The following is a 12,504-nucleotide window of genomic DNA, read 5'->3' as shown; positions in this document are numbered from 1 at the left end:
TTTCTTCAGAGCACTAAGTCCCATGTTCTGCAAAGGAAAATAAATCCCCATCCTTACATTCTCTCCCACACCCCCCACGTGGCCTTGACAGACAAGAACAGACGGTGCAGCAAATATTTCACTTCACTTTATTTTAAAGAAAAGGAGAGAGGGGGAGAGAGAATTCTTGTGGCATTCCAGAGGTCCCTGGACACTCATTCCAAATGCCGGAGTTGGGCCCTGGGTGAGTTTCAGTCTAAAAGAGACCCTGGGTTTCTAGGCAGCCATCCAAACTCAACACAGACACTTTTTTTCTTTCTAAATCAGTTAAAAAAAAATTAAGACCTAAAGAAAAGTGGAGGGGGAAAGAAAAAAAAGATGGAAGGAAGAGAGAGGAGGGGAAGGAGAGGGGAGGGGGAGGAAAGGCAACGAAGGTAGCAGAAAATGAGTGCAACAGGAAGAATCCAAGTCCTCTCTTTTTACTGCCAATTTGGAGTTTTATCGCCAAGAGACAGAGTTGCATGCAAGAAGGGCAGCTTCCCTCGTGGCCATGAGAAAATGGTGAGGAGGATCAGGCCATCTTTCTCTCCTTGGTGACGACTCCTGCCAGGGTAGAGGAGGCTGGTTTTGGAGCTGGTTCTCACCATGTTTTGCCCACATAGGCTCTGGCCACCCTTTCCCCTGACGCACAAGCGAGGGCAGCTCTGGCGCACCAGTCCTGGAGATGTCCAGATCTGGCTGACATACTCAGTCCCACTACAGCTTTGCCTAACTGATAGCATGCCCAGATCTACTGCAGCTCAATCTAACCAGCACCTTGTCCATCACAGGAGATATGCTGCACTGATGGAGAACTGTGGAGACTCCCTCAAGACAGTTACAGGCTCCTACTGACCTCAGCCCAAGGAAAGCCACAATATCTGGTTGGCTTCTGTCACTTGGGTTTCATGGCATTAATCAACATGGAATTATAATTAGAAGGTAAAGTAATTCCTGAGAGTACGGCAATTTCTTACCTCACTCAGCTTAGCCCAGTTGAAGGATTTCAGTGGGTGTGAAGGCTGTGGGATAGATTTCTTCTTCAGGCTGGTGCTGCTGCTGCTGAAAGTGGTTGTTGAAGGGGGTGGCATCCCCATGCTGAAGAAAGGTGGTGCTCCTGGTGGGGGAGGAGGTCCTCCTGGTGGAGGTGGTGGAGCAGGAGGAGGGGGACAGCTGGAGAAAGGCAGAGGAGGTGGCAGTGGGGGCAAATTCTCAGACATGTGAGAAGAGGACAAAGCTAACGGGCCACCTGGAGGTGGGGGTGGTGGGGGTGGGAAGGAAATGCTGCCCCCTTGCTGGAAAATAAAAAACACACAGAAAAAGAAAGCAAACAGTTTAAAAGGCACGATAACTCCATATTGCCAGCTGATGTGATTTTATTACAAGTCTCAAAATATTTGATGTTTTCTTTAAAGCCTCCTGCACTCAAAGCCATGCAATAAAGGGAGGAATCTCAGCTTTCATTTAAGAGAAAGTTTCAAGCCCTTGAAGTTGTGGAGAAGAGCTTGAAAAAAGGAACCATAAATGGCTCAGAATAACAGAATGCTAGTAAAAGAAGCCAGAATGTATTATTTTCTCCTTATGTATGAAAAAAGAGAAAAGTTCAATCTTATGAACTTTTGAACTCCTGGGTTTTAAACCTTAGGGTTTGAAATAACTGAATACCTGTCATTAGGCCCCACTAATGCAAAGTGGGAGATGGGAGGAGGGAATGAATCTGCTTTCTGTAGTGTCTAACACCTGAGGGATGTGTCCTGGTGAGTTGAGGCTCAGGCACACTGCTGGGACAGAAGGAGCACGAAGCAGGAAGGAGCAGCTGCAAGTGTCACTTCTGCAGAGTTCCAAAGCAGTACAGACGCTCTTGAAGCATGACAGAAATCCTGTTTCTTCACTAAATTTACTTTCATATCTGGGAGATTTCTCTCTATTCCACTGAAACAACAAGGGCCACCCAACTCAGTGGTAAAAATTATGGTTTGAGGAGGACACATGTGACTCAGCAGCTCCTGTAAGGAAAGTGGCTGAGGAGAAGGAATGGAACAGCACATGCATTATCCATTCTATACCATTAGCTCAGCTAAAAGCTGAGAAGCTTCTGAGTATTAATCTTTCTAGCTGACTAGACAGACTCTTTTGGTACTGACCATAGAAAGTGTCTCACTCATAATGTGCTTTTGTTCATCATTCACTAGTTAGCAGGCTTTAAACAAGGATGGGAAGAGTCCCAGTCTCATACCGAGAACTCATTAAGTTGAGCCACCAGGTCGTTCATCTGGTCCCGGGTCTGGCGCAGCTCCAAGGATTCCTTCTGCAGCTTGTCCTTCATTTTGTTCAGTGTCTTCATCATTTCATCTTTCTCCTGGGTCTTTGTCTCACATTCCCGCTCCTTCTTCTCTAGCCTGCTCATCAGCTCAGCATGATCTAGGGGGAACAGGCAAGTGGGGCTGATGAAATAAAGCTCATGAACAGTCCCTGAGGGATACAGGTTAGGCTGAAATAAAGCTGACAAATCTGGCAGTTTAACTGGGAATGTATAACGAGAGTAGGAAAAAAAAAAACCCAGAGTCTGAATGTCTCGACAGTGATCTTCAGTGGTCAAGACAGCAATGCCCAAGTTTCACTGAAACTGAAAAATCACTTTATGTGAGGATTGAGGGAAGCCCCATCCTATGAAACACATACACTGATCACCACGAGACAAAATGTACTGGAGGAAACAAAGCAGGGTTTGTCCATAAAAGGAAAAGTTGAGCCCAGCTCTGCTGCCTGCTGCTTTGTTAATGAATTGGCATCAGTTTTGCCTCCTCTTTAGCCTCCCCAAGCACAGAGGACACACTCACCTTTCCTAAACTTCTCTGCCTGGTCCCTCCACTGCTTGACTTCATTTTCATTCACCAGCCTAAAAGATGAAATCAGACCATTTAAACTTGTTCTGAGCTGCACAGGCTGAAAGGCAAGTGGCTGTTATGTGTAGTGATCAGCAAAAGGCAACCTGGTGATTTTACATGTTTATTCAGGATCATACCAGTGGTCAGTCTGGTTCCAGATCCTCATCCTTATTGTAGCCAACAGCTAATATAAATGTGATGGCTTGTTGCTCAAAGTCCTGAAAAGCGATAAAGGAATGCCTGGGGAAAAAAACCTGATATGTTCCCATCTTCAGGTAACGCCCTCAAAGTTCTAAGTTTACTTACTGTGAAAGAGAGAAGTAATCACTAAAATAATCATAGCTGCTGTGGGTTACAAATTACCCCACTCTTAATACGAGACCAGATTGCCATCTTTTTTTCTACTTTCTGTGGTTCTATTTTTTCTTTCTTACAAGGAGGGAGGATGCTTATCTATTGGGTAATATATCAGTAACAAGGCAATGCTCATATCTCATACTGGCACAGCTATTTCCTATTACTGACAGAAAATATGCAGGGCATGCTGGGGCTTGATTAGATATGCAGAATGAGGAGTAGCTATGAAAGTAGAAAGGAAAGATCAGGCACAAGGTCTACAATGAAGTCTGATATCCAGACAGACAGAAAGACATCAACACTAGTGTATTTTTCCATGATGAGAAATCAGTTTTGATTTTGGCTCATGCCTGTAACAGGAGGGACTGTAAGATTTTTAGTACAGGAGAATTTTATTTCATATGAGGCTTATGTTCTATAAAATGCTCTTTTCAGTGGATAATTCAGAAGGGTAATGGGCCATGAATTACCTGCAGAGGCAGATGGATGGGATGAAGAGTCCAAAAGTTTGGCTAAAAAAGGACTGAGAACAGGGAAGTTGAGATGAGAGCCAGCTCATGTAGCTAGACTTCTCAAATGATGCATCCTATGGGAAAAAATAATGGTAGTGCCCTCAGCCAAGTCTGTGGGTGAGAGCATGCAGACATTTTATGAAGAGGTAAAAGGTTTTGTGTGCTGGGGAGGGTTGCTTTCCACTATTTGAAATCTTTCTAAACTATGTGCTCATTAGTGAGGAATGAGATCTAAGTAGAGATGACCACATTTTTTTCTTTATATCAGTGAAAGCTTTCATCAACATTCTGAATGAAAAAAAGGCACTTGAGGGAGCCTTCTTATAATATCAAAGGGGTTTTTTTTTTGTTTTTCTTTTCTTCTTCTAACCAGCTTACTATTTAATAGAAATTAGAAGCCAAAGGCAAAGACTTTGCTAGAAAATACCATCTGGTTAAGATGTCATTAGAAGGAAATTATTTAGAAGACTAAGAAGAAAATGAGAAGCTGTAAGTTAAAATAAGAAACTCCTCAGATATGATATTTTATTTCCTAAGCACCTCCATACTGATCATATACTTGTACTTGCATAAAAGAAATAAACACTAATAATATAGCTTACATTTTAATGATATTTTTGACATTGAAGTTTTCCAGTGGAGCTATATCTGGATCATCTCCTCGTTCATCCTGAAGAACAATTTGTTGGAGTATTCTGTCCAACAGCTGCCACTGCTGGAAGTTTCCTCCATTCCTCTTATCTGTATGGAAAAAGACCAACCCATGAGAACTTCCATTTCCATGCTAAAGGGCACAGACCTCCCAACAGGTTGGCATTCCTTCCTTTCCACCTTCCATCTCAATGCTGTATGTAGTAAATTATAGACCACAAAGCCTAACACCAAACTGATGCTAGCAGATTATTTACAAACATCTGGCATATTGGAACAGCACATAACAGGCAAGAGCAACTCTGCACCCAATTTGCACAGTCAGGCTGTGCAACCCTTTTGACAGATTAACTTGCACTTTAAATGACTACAGAAATTATTTCTTTGTGATAGCTGTTACTCAGTATTTTCTGGGGCTTGGTGTTGGGGGTTTTTTTGGTACCTAGGTAACGTGACTAAACGCTGTGAAAACAATGACATGTTCTATCTGCATGCTCAGTTATCTGGAGGTCAGTGAAAGTCAACTGACATGAAAAATTCATAAAAACATGTCCAAAAAGTGTGGAGAGAAAGCATAGAAATTGAACCAGAGGGACTGATCCCATGGATATCAACCAGAAGAGCCAGAGCAACATAAAGTTCACTTCAGCTCCCTCAGTTACGTAACCTAGACTTTTAGATTCTTCAAAACTGCTCCAGTACAATCCTGTCCTGGACTAGCAGGATTTAGCCATTCTGCCACCAGAAGGTCCATACCTTCAGAGTAATATCAAGGAGACCACTGGGACAAGCAACTGCTTGAATCTGTGCATGGCAGTACTTGAATCTAACAAGTGCCTGAGAACGTACCACATTACTTTCTGAAAAGGCACACCACAGTACATCTCTCTCATGTTTCCTTCTCAGTTTGCTCAAGTATGGCTGAAAATAATGAAGACCAGGACCTGATAACTAACAGGACCAAGGCACGCAGTTCTTTAGTGATCTTGCTATGCCTTTGCTCAGCTGCTACACTATGAAAGCATAACTGAATGATTTTATTACAGTTAACAAGAAGATTCAGTTAACACGAATCACTTCTCTAGAAAACAACTACCAACATTATTTTTCAGTTTGAGTTCAGGAGCTCTCAACTGATGCACTGCCATGACATAGCAGCCTGAAGACTTACTGTGGAATTTTCCAGTGACAGAACAGTTTTCAGTACTGTATTGTTTCACCAGAAAAACTCCTCACTGCATTTTGTTAATATTCAAAATGGTATCTATTTCTGAGAATTCCCTGATCTAGAGCACAAGGGCTCTTTCTTTTTTAAAACTTCTAATTTAAAATCATTACAAGCTCTGTCAGTGACTAACTGGAATGTCTCATCTACTTAATTTTAATTGCAAGTGCAGAGAGGTCAACCTGCTGCTCTAAGTACTGTGACAAAAATCTGCTGGATGGAGTCAGTGTAAGAGACCAAGTCCCTCAGCCACTGCCAACTTCTGAATGGAATACAGTGTGCATCCTGGTATCTGTGACCCTGTACCTACACCAAAGCTTCAACCAGTTCTTCAATACACCTTGCTCGGGGAAAACTATGATGTACTCACATGGCATCTGCAAGCAGTGCTGGAGGATGGATAACAAATAGGGATAGGCATCTGTGTGCTTCAATCTCTTCTTGATCAATTCAAACATCTGAGAGGCACTTTTTGTATCAATGTGGATCTGAAGTGAGAGAAGGTAGTGAAAAAACAAGTGAGAGGAGAAACCATGCACAGTGAAAGATCTGACCAACACAGAGACAGGCAAATTTCCAGCAACTGGACCTCTGCAGTCTTCTGCAATGTCCAGCTGCAAGTTCCAGTGAGGAGCAGGCACATGGGTCTTTGAAATCAGCATTGCCATCCCTACTCCAGTATCCCCAAAGTAAAGGGCTGGAGCAAGGAAAACATTGCTGTTCTAGAGCAAGGAAAACATTTGAGTCATAGAAAGTGGTGGCACAAATAGCAGAAACTAAGCAGGAAAGGGCTAGTGGTTCTTTATATGTGTGCAGCAAGAGCTGGTCATGAAGAAAGAGGAAACTAACTATTCTGGACCCTACAGCCTCTTAGTATTGCTAGACGTTGTGGAAACTGTCTTTGTTTTATACTCATGTTTAAAATCCACCCAATATAACATACTGATCCTCTCCACAGGCTCTGAGGTCACAGTCTTCAGGAAAGTTTCCTGTAATCTTGGGAAAAGTATCAGAGAGGAGCCCACACTTCACCCATAGTCCTGTAAAGGGAATGTCTGAAACTGGAATGCATCTGGATCATCAGCACTGACAACATGAGGGAAGGGTTGAGAACCTCCTCCACTCCTGAACCTTCAGCCAAACAAAAGAAAGAAGTCTTTGTCAAAGAAACTTGGCAGAAGCCCTGCCTGTGATCATTGTTTTCATTGTTCACATATCACAGACCCCCTACTTGCTAAATGAGAAACAGTGAAAACAAGAGCACCAGCCACTCTCAGCACCCAAGTCAACCATTGTTTTTAGGGAACTCAAAGGGAAGTTGCACCAAGCATCTGATGTGGATGTTCAGCTTTGGCAAGTTCAGGTACTCCAGAGGGAAACTTACGAGGTCAAACCGCTTGGCAAGTTCCAGGTCATCTTCATTTCTGACCATCTCAAAGAAATCTAAGTGCCTAAGAGAAAACAGAAAAACAAAACAAACAATACCTGCCAATGTTCATGGTGTAATTCAGATTTAAACTAAGCATGTCACTACAGAAGCAGCAACACCTCATTTCCAGCTAGAACACTTGGAAATTGGCAAGCATTTCTTACATGAAGTGCTGGGATAGGTATGCAAGGCAACTCATGGGGGTCAGTGACAGGCCAAAAGGAATGGCTGGCTGAGGTATAGGTGCTCTTTAATCCTTGTGCTAAGTCACTGTGTTGAAGTAAGGCTGCTAAAAAGAAATATAAAATGGGAAAGGGTTATTCTATTTGTGCTGAATGCAATGCCTGCAAGGATAATACCTTCCTAAAAGGTCCATGCCGTACTTGTTAACCAGATATTAGACCATTAACAAGTAGTTTCTTTTACACAGTGGAGCAGAGATGTGTTCAGTGGATTAGTTAAATAGCAGGGCTCACAGCTGCCTTTACATTTGCCTATTGATGACCACAGCAGCATGCCTCTATTGCGATCTGTGGGACTTGATGAGAGACACATTTGACCATGGCATTTGGACTTCTCTGGCATGGAGACCAGAGTGCAGCAGATGATGTGGAGAAAGGCTGTGGCACATCCCTCTGTATAGACCTGGCATATAGTGTATGTAATACAGGCATCTGGGATCCTCTCAAACCTCTGTTATGATTCTCATCACCATAACTTGTAAGATCCCAAAGTGCCCCGTAGCCCCTTCTAAACACTCCTGGTTACTGCCGAAGGAACAGGGTAGTCCTATTGCCTACAGGACAGATTGTCTTCTTGGATATAATGTTGTAGATCAAAAGTAACATTATTGGTTCCAGCTCTGTGACATTAATACTCAGGTATAATCCTCTACCTGCTCAAAGATGTGAGGCCACTCTTTATGACAGGCAGCTGGTGCTAACCTGGTGTTTATGTAGAATCTCAGGCACATCACTTTTGCCCCCAGGGATAGCTCTGTCACTCTATAGCAGCTACTGACAGTGGATGTTTGAGAAAATGGTCCCTTGAAAGCTGCAGGCACAGGCAGATCCATAGGTTTTTCACCATGTGCTTTGGCAAACTTGACACTTCTATCTAGGAAATCCCAGACACCTACAGATCAGCCCTGCTCTGTAGGAAGGGGCTTGGAGTAGCAGACAATAAAGGACAGCAGCATGGCAGCAGGCCAATGCCTCTCAAAAAGCTAAATGGTGACACAGGAGAAAGTAGACTCCTGCGGCTGCCTGCTCTTACACCTTAAAATGCTTAATTTTGTTAAGCAAATGGATTTTACCAGGCTCCTCATTGGTTCATCAGTCTTTTAGCTTCTTGAAGTGTCTCAGTCAAATTGTTTACTCCAAGTTTATTTCACCATGTGGCTTTGTGAAGGGTTTAATTTAAGGTCACTAGCAGCTTCAATTACTGTGGCAAAGTACAGAATTGCTAGTGCAGAAAGCATTTATTATCCATTTAATTTTTAACACAGTAATTTCAAGGTGCCATTCAGTGTTATATTTTGTGCAGTAGCAGGTCAGTTTGAAGATGCTCCTCATTATTCTCTTTTGCCCCCTTGGCATCTTTACACCTTCACCCACCACAGGTCCCCCTTCTCTCACAGTTGTGCCAGTGCCACTGTTTGGGAGGTTCTGGTACAAGATAGAACACAAAAAAGACTGAGTTTAAAGAAAAACCTTGGAAACTCAGAACCTGTGCTTTGACCACACATACTCAGTCTCAATGAAGTCAACGTGAAGTCAGGTGAAGTCCCTGGGGACTGGAAGAAGGGAAACATCGTGTCCATCTTTAAAAAGGGTAGGAAGGAGGATCCAGGGAACTACCTGTTAGCCTCACTTCTGTGCCTGGGAAGATCATGAAACAGATCCTCCTAGAACCTATGCTAAGGCACATGGAGGACAGGGCGGTGATTTGAGGCATCCAGCATGGCTTTACCAAGGGCAAGTCCTGCCTCACCAACCTAGTGGCCTTCTATGACAGAGTGACTACATCAATGGACAAGGGAAAAGCAATGGATGTCATCTAGCTGGACTTCTGTAAAGCCTCTGACAGGTCCCCCACAGCATCCTTCTCTCTAAATTGGGGAGGTATGGATTTGATGGTTGGACTCTTCAGTGGATAAGGACATGGTTGGATGGTCACATCCAGAGGTAGTGGTCAACAGCTTGATGTCCAGATGGAGACTGACGACAAGTGATGTCCTCCAGGTGTCTGTACTGGGACCAGTGCAGTTTAATATTTTCATCAGAGACTTAGACAACGAGATCGTGTGTACCTTCAGCAAGTTTGCAGATGACACCAAGCTGAGCAGTGCAGTTGACATGCCCGAAGGATGGGATGTCATCCAAAGAGACCTAGACAAGCTGGACAGGTGGGTCTGTGAGAAACTCATGAAGTTCAACAAGGCCAAGTGCAAGGTCCTGCACCTGGGTCAGGGCAACCTGTGTATCAATACAGGCTGGGGGATGAAGGGATTGAGAGCAGCCCTGCCAAGAAGGACTTGGGGGTATTGGTGGATGAAAAGCTGGACATGAGCCAACAGTGTGCACTTGCAGCCCAAAAAGCCAACCGTATCCTGGGCTACACAAAAAGAAGCATGGCCAGCAAGTCGAGGGAGGTGATTCTGCCCCTCTGCTCTGCTCTGGTGAGACCCCACCTGGAGTGCTGCGTCCAGCTCTGGAGCCCCCAGCACAGTAAGGACATGGACCTGTTGGAGCAGGTCCAGAGGAGGGCCACAAAAATGATCTGAGGGCTGGAGCACCTCTCCTATGAGGACAGGCTGAGAGAGTTGGGGTTGTTCAGCCTGGAGAAGAGAAGGCTGTGGGGAGACCTTATTGCAGCCTTTCAGTACTTGAAGGGGGACAGTCTTTTTAGTAACACCTGTTGTGACACAAGGGGTAATGGCTTTAAATTAAAGGAGAATAGATTTAGACTGGATATAAAGAAAACATTTTTTACAATGAGGGTAGTGAAGCGCTGGAACGGGTTGCCTAGAGAGGTAGTGGAGGGCCCATCCCTAGAAACATTCAAGGTCAGGTTGGATGGGGCTCTGAGCAACATGATCTAGTTAAAGATGTCCCTGCTAACTGCAGGTGGGTTGGACTAGATGGCCTCTAAAGGTCCCTTCCAACACAAAGCATTCTATGATTCTATGATTCAATTAACTACTGGCTTCCCTCTCTCCTATCAAGACAGGATTTTGTTCCAGTTTTGATACAAAAGAAGAAGAATTAGAACACATTTTTTTTCATTCTGATTACCATCCATCCCCAGGTTAGAAGAAAAGCAATTCAGGAACTCCTTATCACAGCCACCTCCAATTTAGTATGTACATTTCCTACTTCATCCGCTGATTTTAATTTTAAGGACATATCTCCCTTCTGTCTTTAAAGGAAGTTAGTTTTAGGGAAAGACAGAGCAGCTTTGTGCTCTAAATCTGAAATCCAGATGGAGAAAAGTTTCTGAGAACTCTTTCTGTTGATCAATAACTATTCTCAGAAAACATGTCTTACCTGTCCAGTGTGGCGTTCTCATGCCCTCTTAGCTTGTCAATGACGGGCTGAATTCCCAGCATTAAAAACTCATATCGTAGGTGTAATCGGAACTCCAAATTGTCCTTGAAAAGTGAGGGAAACGCAAGGTATTAGGTTCCAAAAGCTTTTAATCACATTAAAAAAAAAAAACCACAAAAAAAAACCACAAAAAATAATTACTTACAACCTCAGTTCTTCCTTTTTTAATTTCCTCTATCCTGACACCAAATTCACAGGATGATTAATTCCAGTAAAGTAAGTAAAATAAAATTAATGCCTTTGCCTCTGTTTCACTTAAAAATAGTCATTTACCTACAATGAGATCTGCACACCCAGTCAGAAGGACAGCACACTCCATGGTTAGCGGTTGGACTCGATGATCTTAAGGGTCTTTTCCAACCTTAATGATTCTATGATTCTATGTTTTTCCACAAAGAACAAAAAGTATTAGTGGTTGTCCTGCTACTAGTCCATTACAGGTCCGCCTCCTGCTTACAGATGAAGAGTACTGCAGTCTTCCTCCTAGTTTTTATGTTTATTTGTCATAAAATCAGCATATACTCTGGCAAACTTGACACCTATTCAGTGGGATGTTACAGGACTGCCACATATAGAGACAAACACAGCATAAGACAGAGCTCTTACGAGCTTGCTGTCTGTTGTGGTTTAACCAAAAAAAGAAGAGACAGTGTAACAAAAGTAACACTTGTAATCAAACAAAATCAGTTTAAACTATCCTCCAGATTCAAAAGAAAGTCTTGTTAATGAAAGAAAAACAACAAACTGTCTTTTCTGAAATGTCTCACATTTTTCAATTAAAACGTTTTGAGTTTGGCTTTGAGTCAAAACAACTTAACATTTCAAAACATTTCTGAAGATAAACCAAAATGTTTTCTAAAAGGCTGAAATCAAGAGGTAAATGCTTTGCAGTTCTTAAAAAAAAAAAAAAAACAAACAAGAAAGAAAGAAAGCAATCATTGCAGTGCAAGTAGTCTGTGTGATATTAGAAGAGGCTGTGAATGAAATAATATGGAAGATATTATAAGACTGATACTAACAATTAAGAATTACTTTCCACAAACCATATCTATCCAATAACACAAGATCTGTGACTTAATCTACTAGCCATTTCCAAGGTAAATTAATTCAAGCATAACCTTTTAGAAGGAATTTCCAGGGTAGTGACTCACCTCACCAGCACCAGCATTCAGAACAGCATTGATAAATGACATGATGGCTGTTTTGAGATTTACTTCATCACGGTATCGCCCCATGCTTCGGTCTAGCTCATTCAACAATGTCTGAAACAGAACAGCAGGCTGGGTTAGAGGATATAATCTAATTTCTTGCACCATTTTACATACTGTTCATGGGTTATGCATACAGTCTTCTTTTGATTTGCTATATATTTGCTTAAAGAAATTTTTTTTTCAGATAAGGTTGTTTTAGAAATTTTGAGCATGTCACAATAAACAAATGAAGAATAATGTTAGGAATAAAATGCCCACCTGATCCTAATGAAAAAAAGTTTTGTTTTTTGTAAACCATTAAGTAGATTAAAGCTAAAAGTTAACTAAATAAACCTATTATTTGAGAAAAAGCAGATGCCCTTTATAGTTTCTGCCAACATGATCTAAGAAAGCAGCGGAATGATGTCCTCCCTAGTCAGTTAACTCCGTATGGTGAATATTACAGGGACTTTATACACATAGAAAAAATAGCATCAGATACATACACCCTTTCTACTCACATTACTCAAGTAATTTTCATTATTTTCTTGGACCTCAGCAGGATAGATTGTACTTACGTATATAGTGGGAGAGAATTCTAAAGAGAAGCTGTCTTAAGAAAGAAA

At 42.3% G+C, this 12,504-nt stretch overlaps 1 protein-coding gene across 4 annotated transcripts in view; it reads right to left on the bottom strand.

Moving 5' to 3' along the window:
• Positions 1 to 12,504, bottom strand: part of DAAM2 (dishevelled associated activator of morphogenesis 2) — a 214,309-nt gene that overhangs the window by 48,436 nt on the left and 153,369 nt on the right. For all 4 annotated transcript variants that reach the window (XM_064446028.1, XM_064446025.1, XM_064446027.1 and 1 more), the window contains 8 exons: positions 11,840 to 11,950; positions 10,629 to 10,732; positions 7,036 to 7,102; positions 6,022 to 6,139; positions 4,378 to 4,516; positions 2,859 to 2,917; positions 2,255 to 2,439; positions 996 to 1,313 (listed from right to left, as the gene is read on the bottom strand). In XM_064446028.1, coding sequence (XP_064302098.1) covers positions 996 to 1,313; positions 2,255 to 2,439; positions 2,859 to 2,917; positions 4,378 to 4,516; positions 6,022 to 6,139; positions 7,036 to 7,102; positions 10,629 to 10,732; positions 11,840 to 11,950 — 1,101 coding nt within the window. The remainder of the gene's footprint in view (positions 1 to 995; positions 1,314 to 2,254; positions 2,440 to 2,858; positions 2,918 to 4,377; positions 4,517 to 6,021; positions 6,140 to 7,035; positions 7,103 to 10,628; positions 10,733 to 11,839; positions 11,951 to 12,504) is intronic.

Source organism: Phalacrocorax carbo, chromosome 3, assembly GCF_963921805.1.
Source record: "Phalacrocorax carbo chromosome 3, bPhaCar2.1, whole genome shotgun sequence".
In the NCBI taxonomy this organism is placed as follows: domain Eukaryota; kingdom Metazoa; phylum Chordata; class Aves; order Suliformes; family Phalacrocoracidae; genus Phalacrocorax; species Phalacrocorax carbo.
The sequence above is the reverse complement of the archived record's forward strand: the minus strand, read 5'-3'. Positions and strand labels throughout refer to the sequence as shown.